Source organism: Rhinolophus hipposideros (genome assembly GCF_964194185.1).
Source record: "Rhinolophus hipposideros genome assembly, chromosome: 16".
Taxonomy (NCBI): Eukaryota; Metazoa; Chordata; class Mammalia; order Chiroptera; family Rhinolophidae; genus Rhinolophus; species Rhinolophus hipposideros.
The window spans coordinates 55,773,491-55,791,642 of NC_138062.1; the positions used below are offsets into that span (position 1 = coordinate 55,773,491).

General features: G+C 51.2%; 3 protein-coding genes across 3 annotated transcripts; all 3 read left to right on the forward strand.

The window, feature by feature from the left end:
* The first annotated feature begins 6,542 nt into the window (after window positions 1-6,542).
* RETN (resistin) lies at window positions 6,543-7,952 on the forward strand. Its single transcript, XM_081076255.1, has 4 exons — window positions 6,543-6,605; window positions 6,791-6,917; window positions 7,384-7,461; window positions 7,785-7,952. Exons 2-4 carry the CDS (start codon window positions 6,800-6,802, stop codon window positions 7,919-7,921), a joined length of 333 nt encoding a protein of 110 aa, XP_080932381.1. The 5' UTR covers window positions 6,543-6,605; window positions 6,791-6,799; the 3' UTR covers window positions 7,922-7,952.
* Window positions 7,953-12,806: 4,854 nt separating this feature from the next.
* MCEMP1 (mast cell expressed membrane protein 1) lies at window positions 12,807-15,581 on the forward strand (the record flags this gene model as incomplete). Its single annotated transcript, XM_081076228.1, has 7 exons — window positions 12,807-12,930; window positions 13,259-13,348; window positions 13,895-14,023; window positions 14,205-14,255; window positions 14,346-14,492; window positions 14,762-14,827; window positions 14,929-15,581. 7 exons carry the CDS (start codon window positions 12,807-12,809, stop codon window positions 14,940-14,942), a joined length of 621 nt encoding a protein of 206 aa, XP_080932354.1. The 3' UTR covers window positions 14,943-15,581.
* Window positions 15,582-16,094: 513 nt separating this feature from the next.
* TRAPPC5 (trafficking protein particle complex subunit 5) lies at window positions 16,095-18,152 on the forward strand. The gene is made up of 2 exons (XM_081076271.1): window positions 16,095-16,140; window positions 17,539-18,152. The coding sequence occupies exon 2, from the start codon at window positions 17,551-17,553 to the stop codon at window positions 18,115-18,117; it is 567 nt and encodes a 188-aa protein (XP_080932397.1). The 5' UTR covers window positions 16,095-16,140; window positions 17,539-17,550; the 3' UTR covers window positions 18,118-18,152.

Below are 18,152 nucleotides of genomic sequence, written 5' to 3' on the forward strand. Positions count from 1 at the left end.
GAATATATACATGTATCACACCATCATGTTGTACACCTTAAACCTACACAGCATTATGTGTCAATGCTATCTCAGTAAAACTGGAGGGGGGGAAGTACTCACTTAACCTCACCCTACAAAGTAGTCACTAATAATGCTCCCATTTTACAGACAGGGAAACTGAGGCCCAGAGGTGCTTAGCCATTTGCTCAAGGCCATGCAGCTAGTAAGTGGTTGGGCCAGGACACCATCCCAGGAAGGGAGCTCCAGCCCCCTCACATCCTTGAACCTCCTTGAGTGTCTGCCTTTGTTGCTTGGTTAGGCTGGGCAGGGGAGGGACATGGCACATACAATACGAAGGGGCTGGAGAGATAACTCCTTCTGGGTGGGCTGGGCCTCAAGAGTCAGGCTGGGCCTGAGGTGGGTTCTGCAAAGCTTTTCCTGCCCACTTTGCCCTCCATGCATTCCCACCCCTGCTCCATGTATCCCTCCCTTCGCATTATGGTATGGGTGGGAAAATGCATTGGTTAAAAGTATGGACTTTGGTATCACACAAATCTAGATCTGAAATCTCCCCATTTTCCCGTCTGTAAAACTGTACACAGCTATTGGGAGAATTCGGGAGGTGGCAGTAGTAGAGGCTGAGGCATTCGGGGTTGTGGTCCAGTTTTATTCTCAGAAGCTGTGGCCAGACGCTCCTCCACCTCTCCCCACCCCTTACCATTCTCTTTTATTCACAGTTGCTCAGCTGGGGGGGAGCGTGCAGGTTACTTCATAAAACCACCCCCTCTCATTTCTTGATTACTCCAGATGAGTAGGAATATGGAGGAACTTTTCTTTTATAAACTTTTGAATTCTTTGAATTCTTTTTTAAACAGAGACATTTTCTTTCTGTCATTTCTTGAATAGAAAAAGAATAGCTGTAGGAATATTCTCAAAAGACCATTCCTTTTTTCTTTTTCTTTCATTTCTTAAAAGAAAATCTGGGACAGTGGCTGTGGCCATCCAGGGAGCCCCTCCACCCATCTTCCCACCAGCACACATTTCTTGGGGCTGAGATGTGCAGGCCTGGAGCCAGACCACCCAAGTTCAAATCCCAGCTTCTCCTCCAACTGGCTGTGTGACCTCAGGCACATCACTTAGCCTCTCTGGGCCTCAGCTTCACCTTTTGTAAAGCAGAGATAATAATCATATCTACCTGAATGGGTGGTGGTGATTAAATGAGATCCTATGTGTACATTGATTAACACAGGCATGAGCATTCAACAATTAATAGATACAATCATCTCAGAACTGGCTTGGGAGCATGGAAGTGAATGATTGATGATATTTTATAAGAAGGCAAGAGCCAGGGGAACACTGAGAGGCAGGAGTGGGTCTCTGCAAAGGAAAGTCTCGGGTTGTTCACACTGGAAACTGCCACGATTTTCACCACCCACCCTCAAGGTGCCGCTCCTTGCCCCAAAACACAGCCTGGCCCCAGTGGGTTCTGCCAGAGCCATCTGCCTGTCCCCTTCCATTCTGCAAGGTGGAGCCCCCCCCTTGCCTCCCCAGTATTGACATAAAAGAGGCAAAATTCTCCAACTCTTTGCTAAAGGAATCTGGCAGTGCCGCAAAGCTTTTCCTTTTCTTTAAAACATTCATGTTGGACAGACTGGAAGCAAGTGTCAATGATTCTTTTTCTGATTTGACAGAACCATGTGTCATCCCAAAAGTGTCACCAGGGCAACAAGTTAGCATCCATCAAGGCAACCAATCAGAAGTGCAGGTTGCTTGTGGAGGTCAGTTTCACAGAATGTGGCAACAGATTCCAGTCTTCCTAGTCACACAGGGACGCTTTGTTCAAAATAACCCTTCAAGGGCAGATGTATATTAACAGAGAGAAAATGAGCTGGTAACAGTTATGAATATTCACAAGGTCTTCACAAGGTCACAGGAAAACCACCTGTGTGGGAAACTAGCTGTATGGGGTAGAAAAATCCTATTTCTGTGGCTTCAGGACAGATTTCCTTCAGATCTTTCAGAAATCACTTTTTTTCCCACTTGTAATTTAAATTATTATTTTGTAGTGATAGTTCTACAACTATGCATTTGTCGAAACTCAGAACTCACTAAAAAGTGTGAATGTGGGCCAGCCCGGTGGCTCAGGCGGTTGGAGCTCCGTGCTCCTAACTCCGAAGGCTGCCCGATCAATTCCCACATGGGCCAGTGGGCTCTCAACCACAAGGTTGCAGGTTCCACTCCTCGACTCCCGCAAGGGATGGTGGGCTGCACCTCCTGCAACTAACAATGGTAACTGGACCTGGAGCTGAGCTGCGCCCTCCACAACTAAGACTGAAAGGACAACAACTTGACTTGGAAAAAGTCCTGGAAGTACACACTGTTCCCCAGTAAAGTCCTGTTCCCCTTCCCCAATAAAATCTTTTTGAAAAAGTGTGAATGTTACTGTATGTAAATTACACTGATTAAATAAATACTTGTGGGGGACAGCCCGGTGGCTCAAGCGGTTAGAGCTCCTATCACCGAAGGCTGCCTGTTCGATTCCCACATGGGCCAGTGGGCTCTCAACCACAAGGTTGCCAGTTCAATTCCTTGAGTCCCGCAAGGGATGGTGGGCTCTGCCCCCTGCAACTAGCAATGGCAACTGGATCTGGAGCTGAGCTGCGCCCTCCACAACTAAGACTGAAAGGGCAACAACTTGAAGCTGCACGACGCCCTCCACAACTAAGATTGAAAGGACAACTTGACTTGGAAAAAAGTCCTGGAAGTACACACTGTTCCCCAATAAAGTCCTGTTCCCCTTCCCCAATAAAATCTTTAAAAAAAAAAACTTGTGAAAAACAAAACATTTATGCAGCATGCAGGTATATACATTTGTTAAAATGCATCCAACTGAATCCTTAAGATAGATGAGTTTTATTGTATGGAAAGTATACATACCTCAATAAAATGGATTTTTAAAAATTCTAAGTATATGATTATCCTATTGTACTTTTTAAAAATTTGGCCCTGAAAATTATATTAGATAGCATTAAGAGCAAAGTTAAAGCCAGCAGAGCTCAAGAGTCACTGGTAGGACTCGGGAAATGAAAGGATTTCTTTTTTAAAAAAATTTTATTGGGAAACAGTGCGTTTCTCCAGGCCCATCAGCTCCAAGTTGTTGTCCTTCAATCTAGTTGTGGAGGGCGCAGCTCAGCTCCAAGTCCACTTGCTGTTTTCAATCTTAGTTGCAGGGGGTGCAGCCCACCATCCCATGCAGGAATTGAACCAGTAACCTTGTTGTTGAGAGCTCAGGAGTCTAATCCCTGGCTGCCCGGGATTTTTTTAAAAAAGAGAAGGGACATATGATACGGACTTTCCCTGCTACTGAACCAATGGTTTGCAAACTGAGTCCACAGGGAACCCTAGGGGTTCCATATATCCTCCCTGCTTTTCACTCTTCTATCAGAGCTGCCCACTCCTGCATCCCTCAAAAGATTTTATCTGAAAAGTCCTGAGACTAAAAGGTTTGAAAAATGTGAGCTCTCAAAAAATGATTTTTGCCACCTCCCGAGCCACCCTGTGCCCAAACTGTGGGGGTTGGTAATGAAAAAAATAATAACATGGAAAAAGAATTACTAGGAGACCCACTTAAAATACAGTCAGGAGGCAATTCCAGAAATGGGGCCTCTGTATGTCTTGTGCGTGGGTTCTCAGAGCTGCTCTTCTGTTGCTAACTTGTTGCTAACTCAGTTCAAGGCTGAACCATAAACATCCTGAAACAACTACTGCTGCTGGACACCTATGGACTTGACCTCCTTGTAGCTTTCACCCTCCTTGTTTGTGTATTGGAACTAACCAAGCCCTGTTAACCTAGTGAGCAACCCTTCCTTTGCAGGAAAGAGTTACACCTTGTATGTTTTGCCTGTACGAACCCCAACTTCCATTAAATGCCACTTATTCTTTATTACAGCCTAAACTTTTGCTTGGTTGACAGTCTTCAAAGAAGGGAGCCTGTGGAATTCATTTATCCCACCTAAGCTCTCTGCCTTCCTGCCCCACTAGTGTTTTTTCAGTTCTTCAAAACTGGAGTCCTTTGTCTTGCCCCTTGTGACATGCAGTTCCCTCACCAGAAATGTTTTCTCTGGCTTGTCCTCCTGTTTAATGCTTGCTCATCTTCCAATTTCCACTCAGCCATCTCTCCCTCCACAAAAACCTTCTTGTGTTCCTGTATTTTGAGACTAGATTCTTGTCAGAAGTCTTGTCAGAAGTTTTCCCAGAATGGCGTTCCTCTCCTTCAGGGCACAGATGACAGGTGGAATTGGAGGCTGATTAAGTGTTCTCTTGGTGTCTGTCTTTCCGGACAGACAAGGGCAAATTGCACGAGAGCAGGAATGCCCCTTTGCTCCCTCCATGGTGCACAATGCTTAGTGCAACATCTGGCACGTAGTAGGTGTTCAGTAAATGTTGCTTATGTTTGGCCCTGTGTACTGTTGTATCCACACAGGGATTTCACACACACACACATGCATGCACACACACATACACACATCACTTGTATTAAAATATAACAAGTTTAAAGAAAAGTACACAAATAGGGATTTCTGTGGTACGTTCTCTTTTGTGTCTGGGCGCTTTTGCTCACCATTACATTGGTGAGAATCATCCAGACTACTGCATGTAGCTGCAATCCATTCATTGGTCTCTCATTCACACTCATTGCGATTGACTAGGGTGGGACAACACTTCTTTCTGTAAAGGACCAGATAGTAAACGTGGTCGGTTTTGTGGGCCATATCGCCAGAGGCTCACGGGGATATCCAAGAGAGGACTCAACCCAGAGCAGCATGCAAGAGAGAATTCAAGAGTGAGATCGACGCAGGAAAGTGAACGTGATGTATTGAAAATGAAAATACACACTTGAGAGGAAAGTGAGGGCGGACTCATAGAAGAGTCGCCCTGAGGAAGTCACGATCAGGGATATTTATCCCTCCCAGGGTGGGAATTAGTGATGTCTCATTGATGTGGTTCATTCATCTTCTCCCCCTGGGCGGTACCCTCCGTTCCTTGCTTTTTCTTCCTTATTTGGTTTTTCTGGAACTGTCATGGCGTCAGATGCATGATGGGAGTCGCAGTAGCCACAATGTGCAAATGAGATTATAATGACATTATAATTAGCTAAGGGTCAGGCCCTGTACCTAGGGATCAGCCTAGTTGGAAGAAACTGGTTCTTATTTTTCTCCAGCTGTAGGTACGTTCACTCTGTTACTGGTGTCACCAGTGAAGCATCTAAGTACCCTGGAGGGGGTTGTCAATTTCCTAGGCTACCTCAATGTGTCCTGCCTCAATATGGTCTCTGTCACAATTACTCACCTCTGCTAAAGCAGCCACAGATGATAATAAAAACATGGGTATGGACATGTGCCACGAAAACTTTATGGAGACTGGAATTTGAATGTCATATGCTTTTCATCTGCCACTAAATACTAAATATTTTTTCAACAATTAAAAAATATAAAAACTATTTAGCAGTTCCCCCCACAAGTTCAACTATATAGAATTGCCATGTGATCCAGCAATTCCACTCCTGGGTACATACCCAAGAGAATTAAAAACAGGGACTCCATGAGATATTTGCACACCTATGTTCATAATAACATCATTCATAATAGCCAAGAAACAACTGGACTGTCCATCAATAGATGGATGGGTAAACAAAATGGGACATAAAACGGAATTTAGCCTTAAAAACAAATGAAGTCCTGGTACATGCTATACAACATGGATGAACCTGGAGGACATTATGTTCAGTGAAACAAGCCAGACACAGAAAGACAAATACTGCGTGATTCCTCTTATGTGAGGTCCACAGAGGAGTCAGATTCACAGAGACAGGAAGTAAATGGTGGTGCCAAGGGCTGGGGGAGGGGAGAGTAGTGAGTGTTTTTTGGGGACACAGTGTCAGTTTGGGAAGATGAGAAAGTTCTGGAGCTGGGTGGTGGGGATGGTTACACAACCGTGTATATGTATTTAATGGCACTGAGCTGTACACTTGAAAATGGCTAAAATGGTAAATTTTGTTATGTGTCTTCTACACAACTTTAAAAATCAGTTTCTATTAGAAAAAAAAAAGTAAAAACCGTTCTTAGCTCATGGGTCATACAAAAATAGAGAGCAGGCTGGATTTGGCTCACAGACCCTTGTAGATTGTTCCACTGAGGAAATAAACTGTGGTTCTATTTATCCATTCTATCGTTGGTAGGCATTTCAACATGGTCTGCAATTCTCACACAGGGATGTTATTGTGGTCATGTTTGCTTTCCCCAACCCTTCATGCAAACTCATTTCTCTACCTGTCTCGTGTAATACGGCTTCTGGAATCATCCCCCAGGCGCGACCTTCTGGATCAGTCCCAGCCCCGGATGTGGGGAGGGGTAGGCAAAAAGGAGGACAAAGCTTCCACCCTTGGGCCCCTGCAGCCTGCTCCAGGGGCTTCCTCTTGGCCCCGGATGTTGGAAGGAAGTGCCAAGGGCAAACGGTGGTATTACCAAGACAGGAAGCCCCACACCCAGAGGCTTTAAAGAGGGAGATGTGGCAGCAGCATGGAATTCGAGTCCAAGATTTGGCCTGCTGAGTCTGCTTAAAGGGTAAGTAACAGCTGCTCCTGCTTCCTCCCAGAGCCCTGGTCCGGGAACTGGGGACAAAGCGGGGCCTCCAGCCCCATCCCCCACAGGGACCCAGGGTTGTGGATCCCACATGCTCTGTGGGCCTGACCCTCCCCAGGATGGGCAGGGGCTGACCCAGCTGTGGGTCTTTGGGTTCCCTCTTCCAGCCCTGCAGGATGAAGGCTCTCTCTCTCTTCTTCCTCCCCGTCCTGGGGCTGCTGGTGTATGGCAAGTCTCTGTGTCCCGTGGACGAAGCCATCAATGAGAAGATCCAAGATGTCACCAGCTCCCTAAGTAAGGACTTTTACATCCAACCTTAGCAGGGGCCTCAGAGGCCCCTCTGATTCCAGACCTGGAGCAAAGGTCAATCAGCCCCAACCCCAACCTGAACCAAAGCTCAACCCCAACCTAATCCAACCCAAACCAACCCTAATTCCAATCCCAGATAAACCTCTGCCTTGAGCCTAACCCCAACCAAACCTCAAGTTCCAACCCAACCTTAAGCAAACGTCAACCCTCAACCCAACCCAATCCCAACCCCATCCAGCTCCACCTTTAACCAAAGCTCCAATCCCTTCTTCCTCCAAAACACCCACCTCACCACACGCTCCAGATGAGTTCCCCATCACCTGGGCTCTCCACAAAGGCCTGGGCCACCTGGGCCTTCCTCAGGGGAGTTTTATAAATCCTATGCCTCTTTCCAAGCCACCAGGGCCTAGGCAGCTTGGTCCCACAGACCCTCTCCTCCTCTCTCCTGCAGTTCTTGAGGCAGTAGGAAATATTGGTCTGGACTGCCGGAGTGTCACCTCCAGGGGGGACCTGGCCACCTGTCCCGCAGGTGAGTACAGAAGTCCATTGTCCATGTTCTCAGTTCTGTTCCCTGTACCGTGTAAACCCCTTCCCCATGCTCAGCCTCCACTTCTCTCTAGGACCATGGAGTCCCAGCCTCTACTTCCCTAGGGTACTGGTCTGCAGCCCCAGCCTACTTCCTGTCCCAGGGGCGGGACCCCATTTCCTCAGGACACTGGTGTCCAGGCCCCCAGCCTCCCCGCAGCCCACGCACAGGACTGCCATTACCTGGTCTGGGAGCCTCCAGCTCCCTAGACCTCCACCACCAAGCCTCGGACTTGGGGTCCAAGCTTTTTTCACTGTTGCCGGCAGGCTTCGCTGTCACTGGCTGCACGTGTGGCTCTGCCTGTGGCTCGTGGGATGTGCGCGCCGAGACCACCTGCCACTGCCAGTGCGCGGGCATGGATTGGACGGGAGCTCGCTGCTGTCGTCTGCAGGCCGCCGCCTGAGGTCGCCTGAGAATGGCTGGAGCCCCGGGGGCATGGCCAGGTTTCTGAGGGACGGGGCTGGAAATAAACCCTGAGAAAACGCTGAAGAGGATCTTTTGTGTGGGGAACTGATCCTGCGTCTCTGAAAAGAGTGGGGCGTGTAGACACTAGAGGGAGGCAGGGATGGGGAGGGGGCGACTGTGTCTTTCTTCTGCCCCGTTACCCCTCCTCCCATGTTGGCCCCCACCTCTATCTCTGAGAATGGGTTCATGGCCTCCTTCAGGAGCGGAAGTGAGTGTTATCTTTGGGGCCACCTTGACGGACTTCCAGGAAGTTGCTTGGTCATTCTCCCACAGCCCCCACAATCAGGCTTCATCCAGGGTCTGGGTCTGGATGAGACGGGGATCCCTGCCCCCACCCCACATACACTCGAGGGCCGCAGCAGCCCCAGGATCAGGGGGGATCCCCGAATCATCTCTTAGCCCAGAGCCCTGAGCTCCTTTAGTCACTCCCCACCGCATCAAGGAACCCCAAGGCTCAGGCAAAGCCTGGGTTGTGGACAGAAAAGTCTTCACCTGGGCCTGCTGAGCACTTCTACCAGAGGCGAAGCACCACAGGTTCAAGTTTTCACACGTGCAGGTACAGTTTCGAATAGTTACAACCTGCAGTCCACAGGGGCACATACGCACACCCTCATCAACACTTGAATATGAAGACACAGGGCAGGGAACTTGTTTGCTCTTTGGTGTATCTCTGGTACTTAAAGGAGATTATGGCACATAGTAGGTGCTCAGGAAATGTCTGTAGATTAAGCAGCCACATACACACGCAGGTATACCACCCAGGTGTACACACACTACATACACAGAGTTACATGTGGCCATTTGCACACACAGAACACAACCCAGTTACCACTGTCACACAGAAGACTCTATACCCACAGACACACTTGGACACCGGAAGTATCCCTGAAATACACAGACATGCCGATAGGATGAGGATATAGAGACACATACTCGTATACACGTATATACCCTGGACAGAGTCATGCTTCCAGCATCAAGTCCCCACGTCAGCCTGGATAACACTGGTTTCAGTCTGGACTTAATTCCTTAAGAGGAAAATTCCAGCATCCCTGAGGGCACAAACCCAGGTGATTCAGGGTCCAGTTTCCTGGGAATCTTAACCTGGGGGGATCTTAAAATCCAGCCCCTGAGAAATGCAGACCTCAGAACACTTGGTGCCCAGTCTTGAAAGCGACCCTAGATTCAAAAGTCACAGTTCCCAGCAGCAAGCTCCGGGGTATGGAGAATGGGTGTTAGCGTGGGGTCCTGCTTTTCAGGATGTCTTGGACTCTCCTTCCACTACCACCCACCCCCTATGATGGCACAGCCCCCTGTCTGATCCTGGGGGCCATGAGTGAGATCATAAACACTCCTGGTGCCTGAGGAACCCACCCAGACTCCAATCCAGGGATTCCCCTTCAATCCAGGGGTCCTTCCTCCTCACCCCACTTTGGCCATGGGGTTGGAGTGAGACCACTGACTCACATGTGGGTCCAGGACCAGAGAACGTGAATTTAGTGCCTTGCCTGTCCCTCTCCGTCACTGATTTGGGGGAGGGGGAGTACTCCTTTGTCCCAAGATCCTGAGGTGTATGCCTTTGTCTCCAAGTCCCACCCAATTGTGCCCCTGTAACTGGACCCCAAGAAGGGTCTTCTCAATTCCAGCACAGTTATCAAAGAGCTCTTCTCAAAGAGCCCTCAATTCCAGCGGTTAGCCTCCATTCCCAGACTTGGAGAGCACGTCTTACTGCCTATGTGACCTTGGATAGGCAAGCCCCCTTCCTGAGCCTCTATTTCTTCATTCACCAACAACCCAGCCGCCGGTGGCAGCCAAGATTCTTCAAGTGCCACAGACCCCACTTCAAGCTAGTTTGAGCAAAAGTAAAAGGAAGTTACTGGATTATGTAACTAAGAGGCCAAGGTTAGAACAACAGATTCAGGAAGCTAAACCCAGGGTCTCAAATGATATCTTTAGGACTTGACTCTAGGGTCTACTTTCCTCAGTGCTGGTTTCACTCTCTCAAGTAGGTTCTCCCCTGTCACAGCTTTAGGGTTACGTTCTGCTGGTGTGACAGCCCCAGGGGAGGGGGGAAAGGAGAGAATGCCATTTTTCTTCATTAACCCACAAAAGTCCTGGGCCTGAGTCTCACTGATTGAGTTTAGTTCATTTGCCCAGCCCCGTGCCAAATCTTAGACTTTGATTGGCTGGGCCTGGATCATGTGCTTAAGCCAATCCCTGATTAGGACACATTTTCTTTCTTAAAAGGTCACTGTGACATGGTTGCTTGTGGATCTCCCAGTGTGTGTGTAGAGCATATAAAATGTATTTTATATGTTGGATTGAGGTTTGCAAAACACGTTGTTTACTAGTAGGGATGCAAGCTAGGAGTATGGCCACACCTGTGTGAGACTGATATGAGTGAAGTGAAAAACACGTTTTTGTGTGAAACTGAGCACAACAAAATTGAATGATAGACACAGTCACCAAAACAACTTCTGGTTGTCACCTAAGAAGTAAACAAGTCCAGGGAAAGGAGGATAAAAGTAGAGCCCGAGAGCAATGCCATGAGTGGTCTGACTGGGTGCTCAGGCTAAGACCCTCTGCGAGGCTCTGAGCGAGACACTCCGATGATCTCACTGAGTCCTCTGCGAGATGCAAGCGGCGATACCGATACCGGAACGCTCCGAAGTTCTTCCTTGCAAGACTGGCTTCCTCAGACCCGTCATGGGCCCACTAGCCTCTCCCGGACCAGGAACCTTCTTCCACCTCAATTGACTCTGGGACTTGGTGCGTTATTAAATTCTATTCTATTCTGTACAACCTTCTGTACTTACCAGAGCATTGGCCCCTGGAGGGACATTGGCTCCCAAATAAAGCTGTGGTACTCACTCTGCCTGAACCTGTGTGTCGGGACTTTGTTCCCCACTCACGTCACGAGTACCACGCAGGGAAGTAGGGCTCTGCTGAGGGGTTAATGTCCTCTAGACTTTCAAGACAAGACTGAAATGTGGCGACTGCCCTTCCAGGTGCTTGCGAGAAAATGGCACTGCTGCCTTTTTCTCAAGGTCAAGAAGCCAGTCTTAGCCCCACCTGAGCCAGGGAAAGGTGCAAGCCTGTGGTCCCGCCCCCGGAACCTGTCCATCAGAGCAAAGCCAGCTCCCCATTGGCCCATCTCTGTGGCTGTTACATCAGAAAAGGGTTGAATTACTTAATGGCTAGCTGCTTTCTATCATCAGAGGGAGGAGCTGGCACCTACTCACTGTTCGGTTGATCTTCCTGGAGCAGACAAGGTTGGCAATGATTTAGGAAAGAGAACATTATTCTCACCAGATCTTGGGGGACCATTCCAAAGCTATCTTGAATTTAATCATATCTTTTAAACCTAGAACATAACACTTCTTGCACATTGTCAAAAAGTCTTTTACTTATTTTTTCCAAAGGGAGAAAATTATTATATAATAACACTCTAGACCAGTATTGTCCAATACGGCAGCCATTGAGCACTCGAAATGTAGCCCTTCCGAATTGAAATGCACCTCAAGTGTAAATACATATGTGATTTTGAAGACTTGGTACCCCCCAAAAGTAAAATAGATCGATAACTTTAAAATATTATCTACATGCTGAAGTGATAACATTTTGGGTATATTATGTCAAATATTAAAATTAATTTAGTCGTTTTAATGTGGCTGCCAAAAGATTTTAAACATGTGGTTCATATTATATTTCTCTTGGAAGGCATTGCTCTGGACTTACAGAGAAAATCCCCTATACACGTTGTCTCATTTTTATCCCCCGTTTTCAAGGTCAGATAAACACAAAGATAGCTTTAAGATACCTAGACAGAGTGCAAGACGGTGAATACATAAACGTGTATGTTTCTCTGGGTAAGCACATGCGGAAGCGTGTAAATGGGTGTGCAATGTGTATACATGAGCACGTGTGTGACCCAGGGTATTTGGGAGTGTGTGTGTGCAAGTGCGTGTGTGTGGGTCTGGCTCTGGGTAGCATATGTATGGATGAGAGTAGGTGTTGCTCCATCTGAAGTCTCCAGATTGAGGGGAAAGTAGATCACAGGAAGGTCAAGGCGTGGGTCTGGCCTCAGTCCCCGATATGTGTGTGAAGTTTCCGTGATTAGCACGGTTGCCTCATACCCGTTCCTTTCTTCCACGGGGCCTTGAAGATGTAGAATTTCTTTGGATGGGATTGAGACAGGAGGAAAGAAGGTGTGGGAACCCAGGAATCCTGCCTCTAAGGCTGACTGTCCCTATCCTAAGAGGTGGGACTCTGAGGTGCCATGGCTTCTCTCATGTGAGAGAGAGAGAAGACAGGATGATGAGGTTCACCCAGGTAGACGCACACACAGCTTTCTGTAAGTTCCTGACCATTTAACATTTTAATTTATTTTTATTGAATATAACTGACACATTACATTGTATAAATTCCAGATGTACAACGGGTTGATTTGATACATTTCTACATTGCAAAATGATGATGGTAAGGTTAGCTAACACTTCCTGACCGAAGTGTTAGTTAGCTATCACAAGTTCCTGATCATTGTGTTATGTCTCTGGGTCTATGGTTTTCTCTTCTTGGTCCTCCCTGAAACCTCCGGTCTCCTAAATCCTCTCTCTCTCTTTTTTAATTGTTTCACTTTTTTTTAAATTAAAGTTTATTGGGGTGACTATTGTTAGTAAATCTCTCTTGATCTGGGTGGGTGAGGATGCCCTAGGGTGGAGGGTCCAGGATCCCTGAAAAGAGGAGACTGACCTCTCTATCCTCCCCCCACCCCAACCCGGAGACTTCCTCATCTGCTGAGATACCTTCCGGTGGGTGGGGATATGCGTGAACACATCGGCACACTGGGGACCATGGAGGCTGAGGAAATCTATATGAACCAAGAGGCCGGGATGCAGGCAGCCGCCTTCAAAGACAAGCAAAAGGGGATCCCAGACAATAACAAAGGTTAGGTACCTGGGGACGGGGGAAGAGGTCAAGAGGGAGAGGGTGGGATGGGAGAAGTAAGGGGCTGAGAGTGGGGGCCAGAGGGCTCCTTCCTCTCCCCCAAATTTATATGTATGTGTGTGTGTGTGTATCACCCAAACACTCACACGGCTCTCTTAACCAAGAAGCAGATCTTAGGTCCCTACTTTTTATCTTTTATCCCCAGAAATGTGTTGTGTTCAGGTGTTCAGTGAGCTAAGATTTCTGATCCCTTCTCCCATCCTGACCTTCACCCCCACCCCAGAGATCCACGCAGGTTTCCAAATGCTACCCACTGACTCACCCACAGGTGTAGATGACCCTGCCTATGAGAATATCACGCTGACCTTCAGAAACCGGGACCAGCCCAAGGGCAGTCATTCATCACCCAAGAAACAGGGTGAGCAGCCACCCACCAGCCCACATCCCAAAGCCTTAGGACGGGTCCATGGGAGGGCATTGCAGGAACAGCAGACAGCATGTGAAAGGGTCGGTGGTGAGGGGTGTGGTGGCATCAAGGCTTGTGTGTGACAGTGGAGGGGGTAGCTTTGTAGGTGGTGGTGATTGTGCAGGTGGAAGTATTGGTGAAGACTTGGGTGATGGTGATGGCGAGTAGGTGACAATGGAGTGGATTGGGAAGGAATCACTGAGACAGAACTGATGAGGGTGATGGATGGGAACAATGCCGGTAACAATGGGTATTGATGTCGGTGACTGTTGGTGAAGAAGATGGTGAGCGGGGGACAATGGTGACAGTGTTAGGGACAAATATTGGGAATGCAGGGCAAGGTGAATGTTGGTGGCAGTGTTGTCGATGGTCACAGCTGCTGATGGTATTGGGAAGAATGGGCGTAGGTGACAGAGCTATTGATAGTATTAGTCAGTACTAAAGGTGTGAGTGGTGGTGCTGAGCGCTTGCAGGTCACCTGTCCTGCCTCTGCCCCAGTCCCAGCCCGGTCCAGGCCGTTCTCGGACTCTGCCCAGGCCCCCGATTGGTTGCACAGAGCCATCATGTGCCTGTACACTCTCCTTGCCCTGTTATGTATCATCCTATTGGTCTGGATCCTGGTGAAGAGTGAGTAGACTGTTTTTTAGGTTTTGGTGGCGAGGCGGAGGGGTCCTAAGGAGCTGGGGAGGCCTACTGTTCCCATCATTCCCCTTTCTCCCAGTTCCTTTCCGTTCCTCCCCCCCTGCTCCCAGGCCTGCAGAACCGGGGTGCTTCAAGGGTTTTCCTGTGCCTTCCCCATACTGAACAGATTCCGAGATGTCCCAGGAGCTGCTGAAATTGAAAAGGAATTTCCAGAATGGTGAGGGGAGAACCTGGGGGAGGCCTGAAGCGTTGGGGTGCAGGGAGGGAGAGCAGTGGTGACACGAACATCCCTGCTCCATTTCCTCAGTCTCCAGCTTGGCGCAAGAGTGCCAGGAAGAGCAGAAGCTGGGCTGGAGCAATGTCAAGCACAGCATCACTCATACCCAAAAGCGCATTGACACAGTCATGAGCAACGTCCAGACCTGTAACAAGAAACTGGAGACGCTGCCAGCAGGTAGGTGCCCTTGTGGACCTTCACTGGGCAAATTGTGGTGCTGGGGAATCGGAGGAGGGGACAGCAGAGGTCTTGCCCTCCCGGAGCGTAGGGTTTGCAGGGGTGATGGATGTTACCTTAAAGTCATTTGGGGGGTATTTAAATGCTACTGGAAACCCCAAGTGCACAGGCTCTGCCAGCCTGGGGATCAGGCAAGGAAACTTCCAATAAAAGTGGAGGCCTTGTCTGGGGCCCCACCCCATCTTTCTCTTGTCTCTCCCTACCCCTAGACATAGGCCAAATCAAGACTCAACTAGGTAAAATCTCTGAGAAGCTGCAGAATATACAAACTGAAAGTAAGCTGGGGCTTGGGGAGGTGGAACCCTGGATTTGGCCCTAGCTTCTCCCTCAAAGGTTGGGGGATGATCTACCTGACCTCACATCTCCACCCCTCCAGAGGCCCAGCCTTGACTTCAATAAACAAGAAGACATGGAAGCCCTGGCTGATGGGCTGGTACCTCCCAGTGAAGATGGGACATGGGGGCCCCAGCCCGGTCTGAACCTGTCCATCATCCGCACATATAGAAAATCATGTCTCATGGTGAATGAGTTTTGTGGAGGTGTGTGTGTGCATGTGTGTGAGTGGGGGGTAAGCATTTCATGGAGGGTGGGTATTTCAGTGTGTCTCACAGGAAGGTATATTGGGTGAATGTTGAATGTGGGAGTCACAGAGGGTGTGATGTGCATGCCTGTGTCACTGTCTATGTGAGGTGTATGTCGTGGCATGTTGTCATGCATGTGACAGCGTGTCACCGTGAGTGTAGGTGTTGACACGCGTTGCCCGTGCATGTTTCACTGAGTGTAAACAAGCATGAGAATCCTGCAGTATGTTGTGTGTACAAACGTTTCATGGTGGAAGTGTGTGTACAGCACACCATGGGAATGCATCACTGTAACTGTGGTGCTGTGGTGTGTGCCCTGGCACTCCCTGTGCCCACGTGTGTCAATGTGAATGTGCCTGATTATGTCACCCAAGGCGTTCAGAGCATGTACACTGTGTGTCTGTTTCTGCAGTCATATTTTGTGATTCATGGAAATAAAGGCCAAGGGAAAACAATGTGGCTTTCAGATCTGTTACCGGGGTGACTTTGGGTCTTTGGGGCCTGGTGGGCGAGGGTCTGCAACTGTTTGCACTTGGGGAATGGGAAAAACCAGAGTGAACAGGTGGGCATTATGCCAGGAACGCTGGGGGCACGAGTGTGTGAGAACGATGTCTCGAGTGGGTCCCTGTGTGTCCACGAATGTGTACCTAGAGAGTAACTGAGTCCGTGTCCCTGAATGTGTGCCCATGAGGGTTTGTGGCCTGAGATGTACATATGTGGCCCTAAGACAGAGACGTGTGCCCATCGTCAAACATGTGCCCCCGAGCATGTGACCATCCATGCTACTGTCCCCGTCCGTGAACGTGGGCCACCCGAGGCCAGCAAGGTCCCTGGCAGATGCACCGCACCCCTGTCGGGCCCCAGCGCCACGTGCGACCCCAGGCGGCCGTGCTCGGGAATCACAGCGCGCGCCCCGCCCACACGCCTGTCCGCCGCGGCGCCTGCGCACACAAGGCCTTTTACGGCGCCGTAACGCAGCTCGGCCGAGCCGACGACTGCAGTTCCCGGTGAGACCCCCGGCCGCCCGCGCCCCTGCCCGCGCCGGGTCCTGTAGGCTCCGACACCTCCCCGGGGGCCTGTAGGTCCTGGGCCAGGGTCTCGGCGTCCGCGATCCCCGCACCGCCCGCTCCGGCCTTCCCGGGGGACCGCCAGGAGGGTGGGCTGCTCTGTCCGCTCCGCGCCGGGCCAGGGGGCCACCGGCCCGGCCTTTCCGCCCGGTGCCGGGGTCTCGGCACTCCCCGTCCCGTCTCGCGCGCTGGGCGCTACCTGTGCAGGCGGCTGCGCTCGGGGCGGGGGCGTCCTGCAGCGCCCGGGGCCCCGCTGCCCTCCCCCCTCCTCCGCGCAGACCTCGGGGGCGTCTCCGCATCCCCAGCCCCTCCGGCCTCGGGCTCCGTCCTGCCTGGTGGCAGCGGGGCTCTCAGCGCTCCTTCCCGGGCTCACCCTGGACGGCGGCTTCACACCTGAGCGGGGGAGGGGGGAGGGGAGCGGAGGGTGTCGCAGCGCCCTTGGGATCCCCCCGTCCGCTGCCGTCCCCAGCGCAGGGCCACCTTGTGCAGGTCTCAGCAGCGCCTCGGGGTTTTCTCCCACAGTCCCCCTCCCCGGTCTCCACGGATAGCTGCGGCCAATGCTCCGGGATGAGAGACCCCAGCGTCCCCTCGGGTCTCCCCTGAGCCGGGGTCTGACTGGGCCCCCCCATCTGGTCCACCCTCCTTCGCGGAGAGCAGCGGCGTGGCGGGCTCCCGGCGCCGGGCCCGCCCTCCCAGGCTTGGTTACAAACGCGGGCCCGAGGGATTCCCCGCGTCCCCTCCTGGCTTGCCTGGTGTATCTCGTCTGTTCAAGCCTCCAATCTTGGCCGTTGGGTCTCGATATAATCCCTGCTTCCACCGTCCGCGTCTCCGCAGGGGAGAGACGGGGAGAGGCAGGGCAGTGTGCTTTACCCGCAGGAAGTCACTCGAGGGGGGACAGCTGCCAGTGTGCGCTCTCTGTACCCCGTGCTTTTCCCCGACCAGCCCTAGGTCGGACGCCCTCTGCTCCCGCACGAGTTCTCTAGTTGTGGGCACAGGAGGCGGAGGGGGTACAAAGGAGCTTCTCACGCAGGTGGAATCATCTGGAACTCGAGGGGGAGGGTGGTTTCCAGCGCTCCCTTGTGATCCTCTTGGCTCTCCTCACACCTTTCCCCCCTAAACTCACTTCTGATTGAGGGTATAAGCTCACCCCTTCCCCCATTCATCCTTTGCTGGCTAGGCGTAATGGAGGCGAGATTTGCGCACAGGTGCATGCCCCCTTTCCTTCCATTCATCCCTTCCCACGTGGGAAGTCAGCGAGAGAGCACATGGGAGTGGGCCGGGGTGCCCCAGGGTTCTCCTGCTTGCCCCTAACACCGGCGATGCCTGGTCTCCCGGCAGGGCAGCGGCGGCATGGAGGCGCGCTTCACGCGCGGGAAGTCGGCGCTGCTGGAACGCGCGCTGGCGCGGCCGCGCACGGAGGTGAGCCTGAGCGCCTTCGCGCTGCTCTTCTCGGAGCTGGTGCAGCACTGCCAGAGCCGCGTCTTCTCTGTGGCGGAGCTGCAGGCACGCCTGGCAGCACTGGGCCGTCAGGTGGGCGCTCGCGTTCTGGATGCGCTGGTGGCTCGCGAAAAAGGTGCCCGGCGCGAGACCAAGGTGCTGGGCGCCCTGCTCTTCGTAAAGGGCGCCGTGTGGAAGGCACTCTTTGGCAAGGAGGCGGACAAGCTGGAGCAGGCCAATGACGATGCGCGAACCTTCTACATCATCGAGCGGGAACCGCTCATCAACACCTACATCTCGGTGCCCAAAGAAAACAGCACCCTCAATTGTGCCAGCTTCACTGCGGGCATTGTGGAGGCGGTGCTCACACACAGCGGCTTCCCCGCCAAGGTCACAGCACATTGGCACAAGGGCACCACGCTCATGATCAAGTTCGAAGAGGCTGTCATCGCTCGAGACCGGGCCCTGGAGGGCCGTTGACCCCACCGGAGATAAAGGATGAGAAAAGCCCCTTC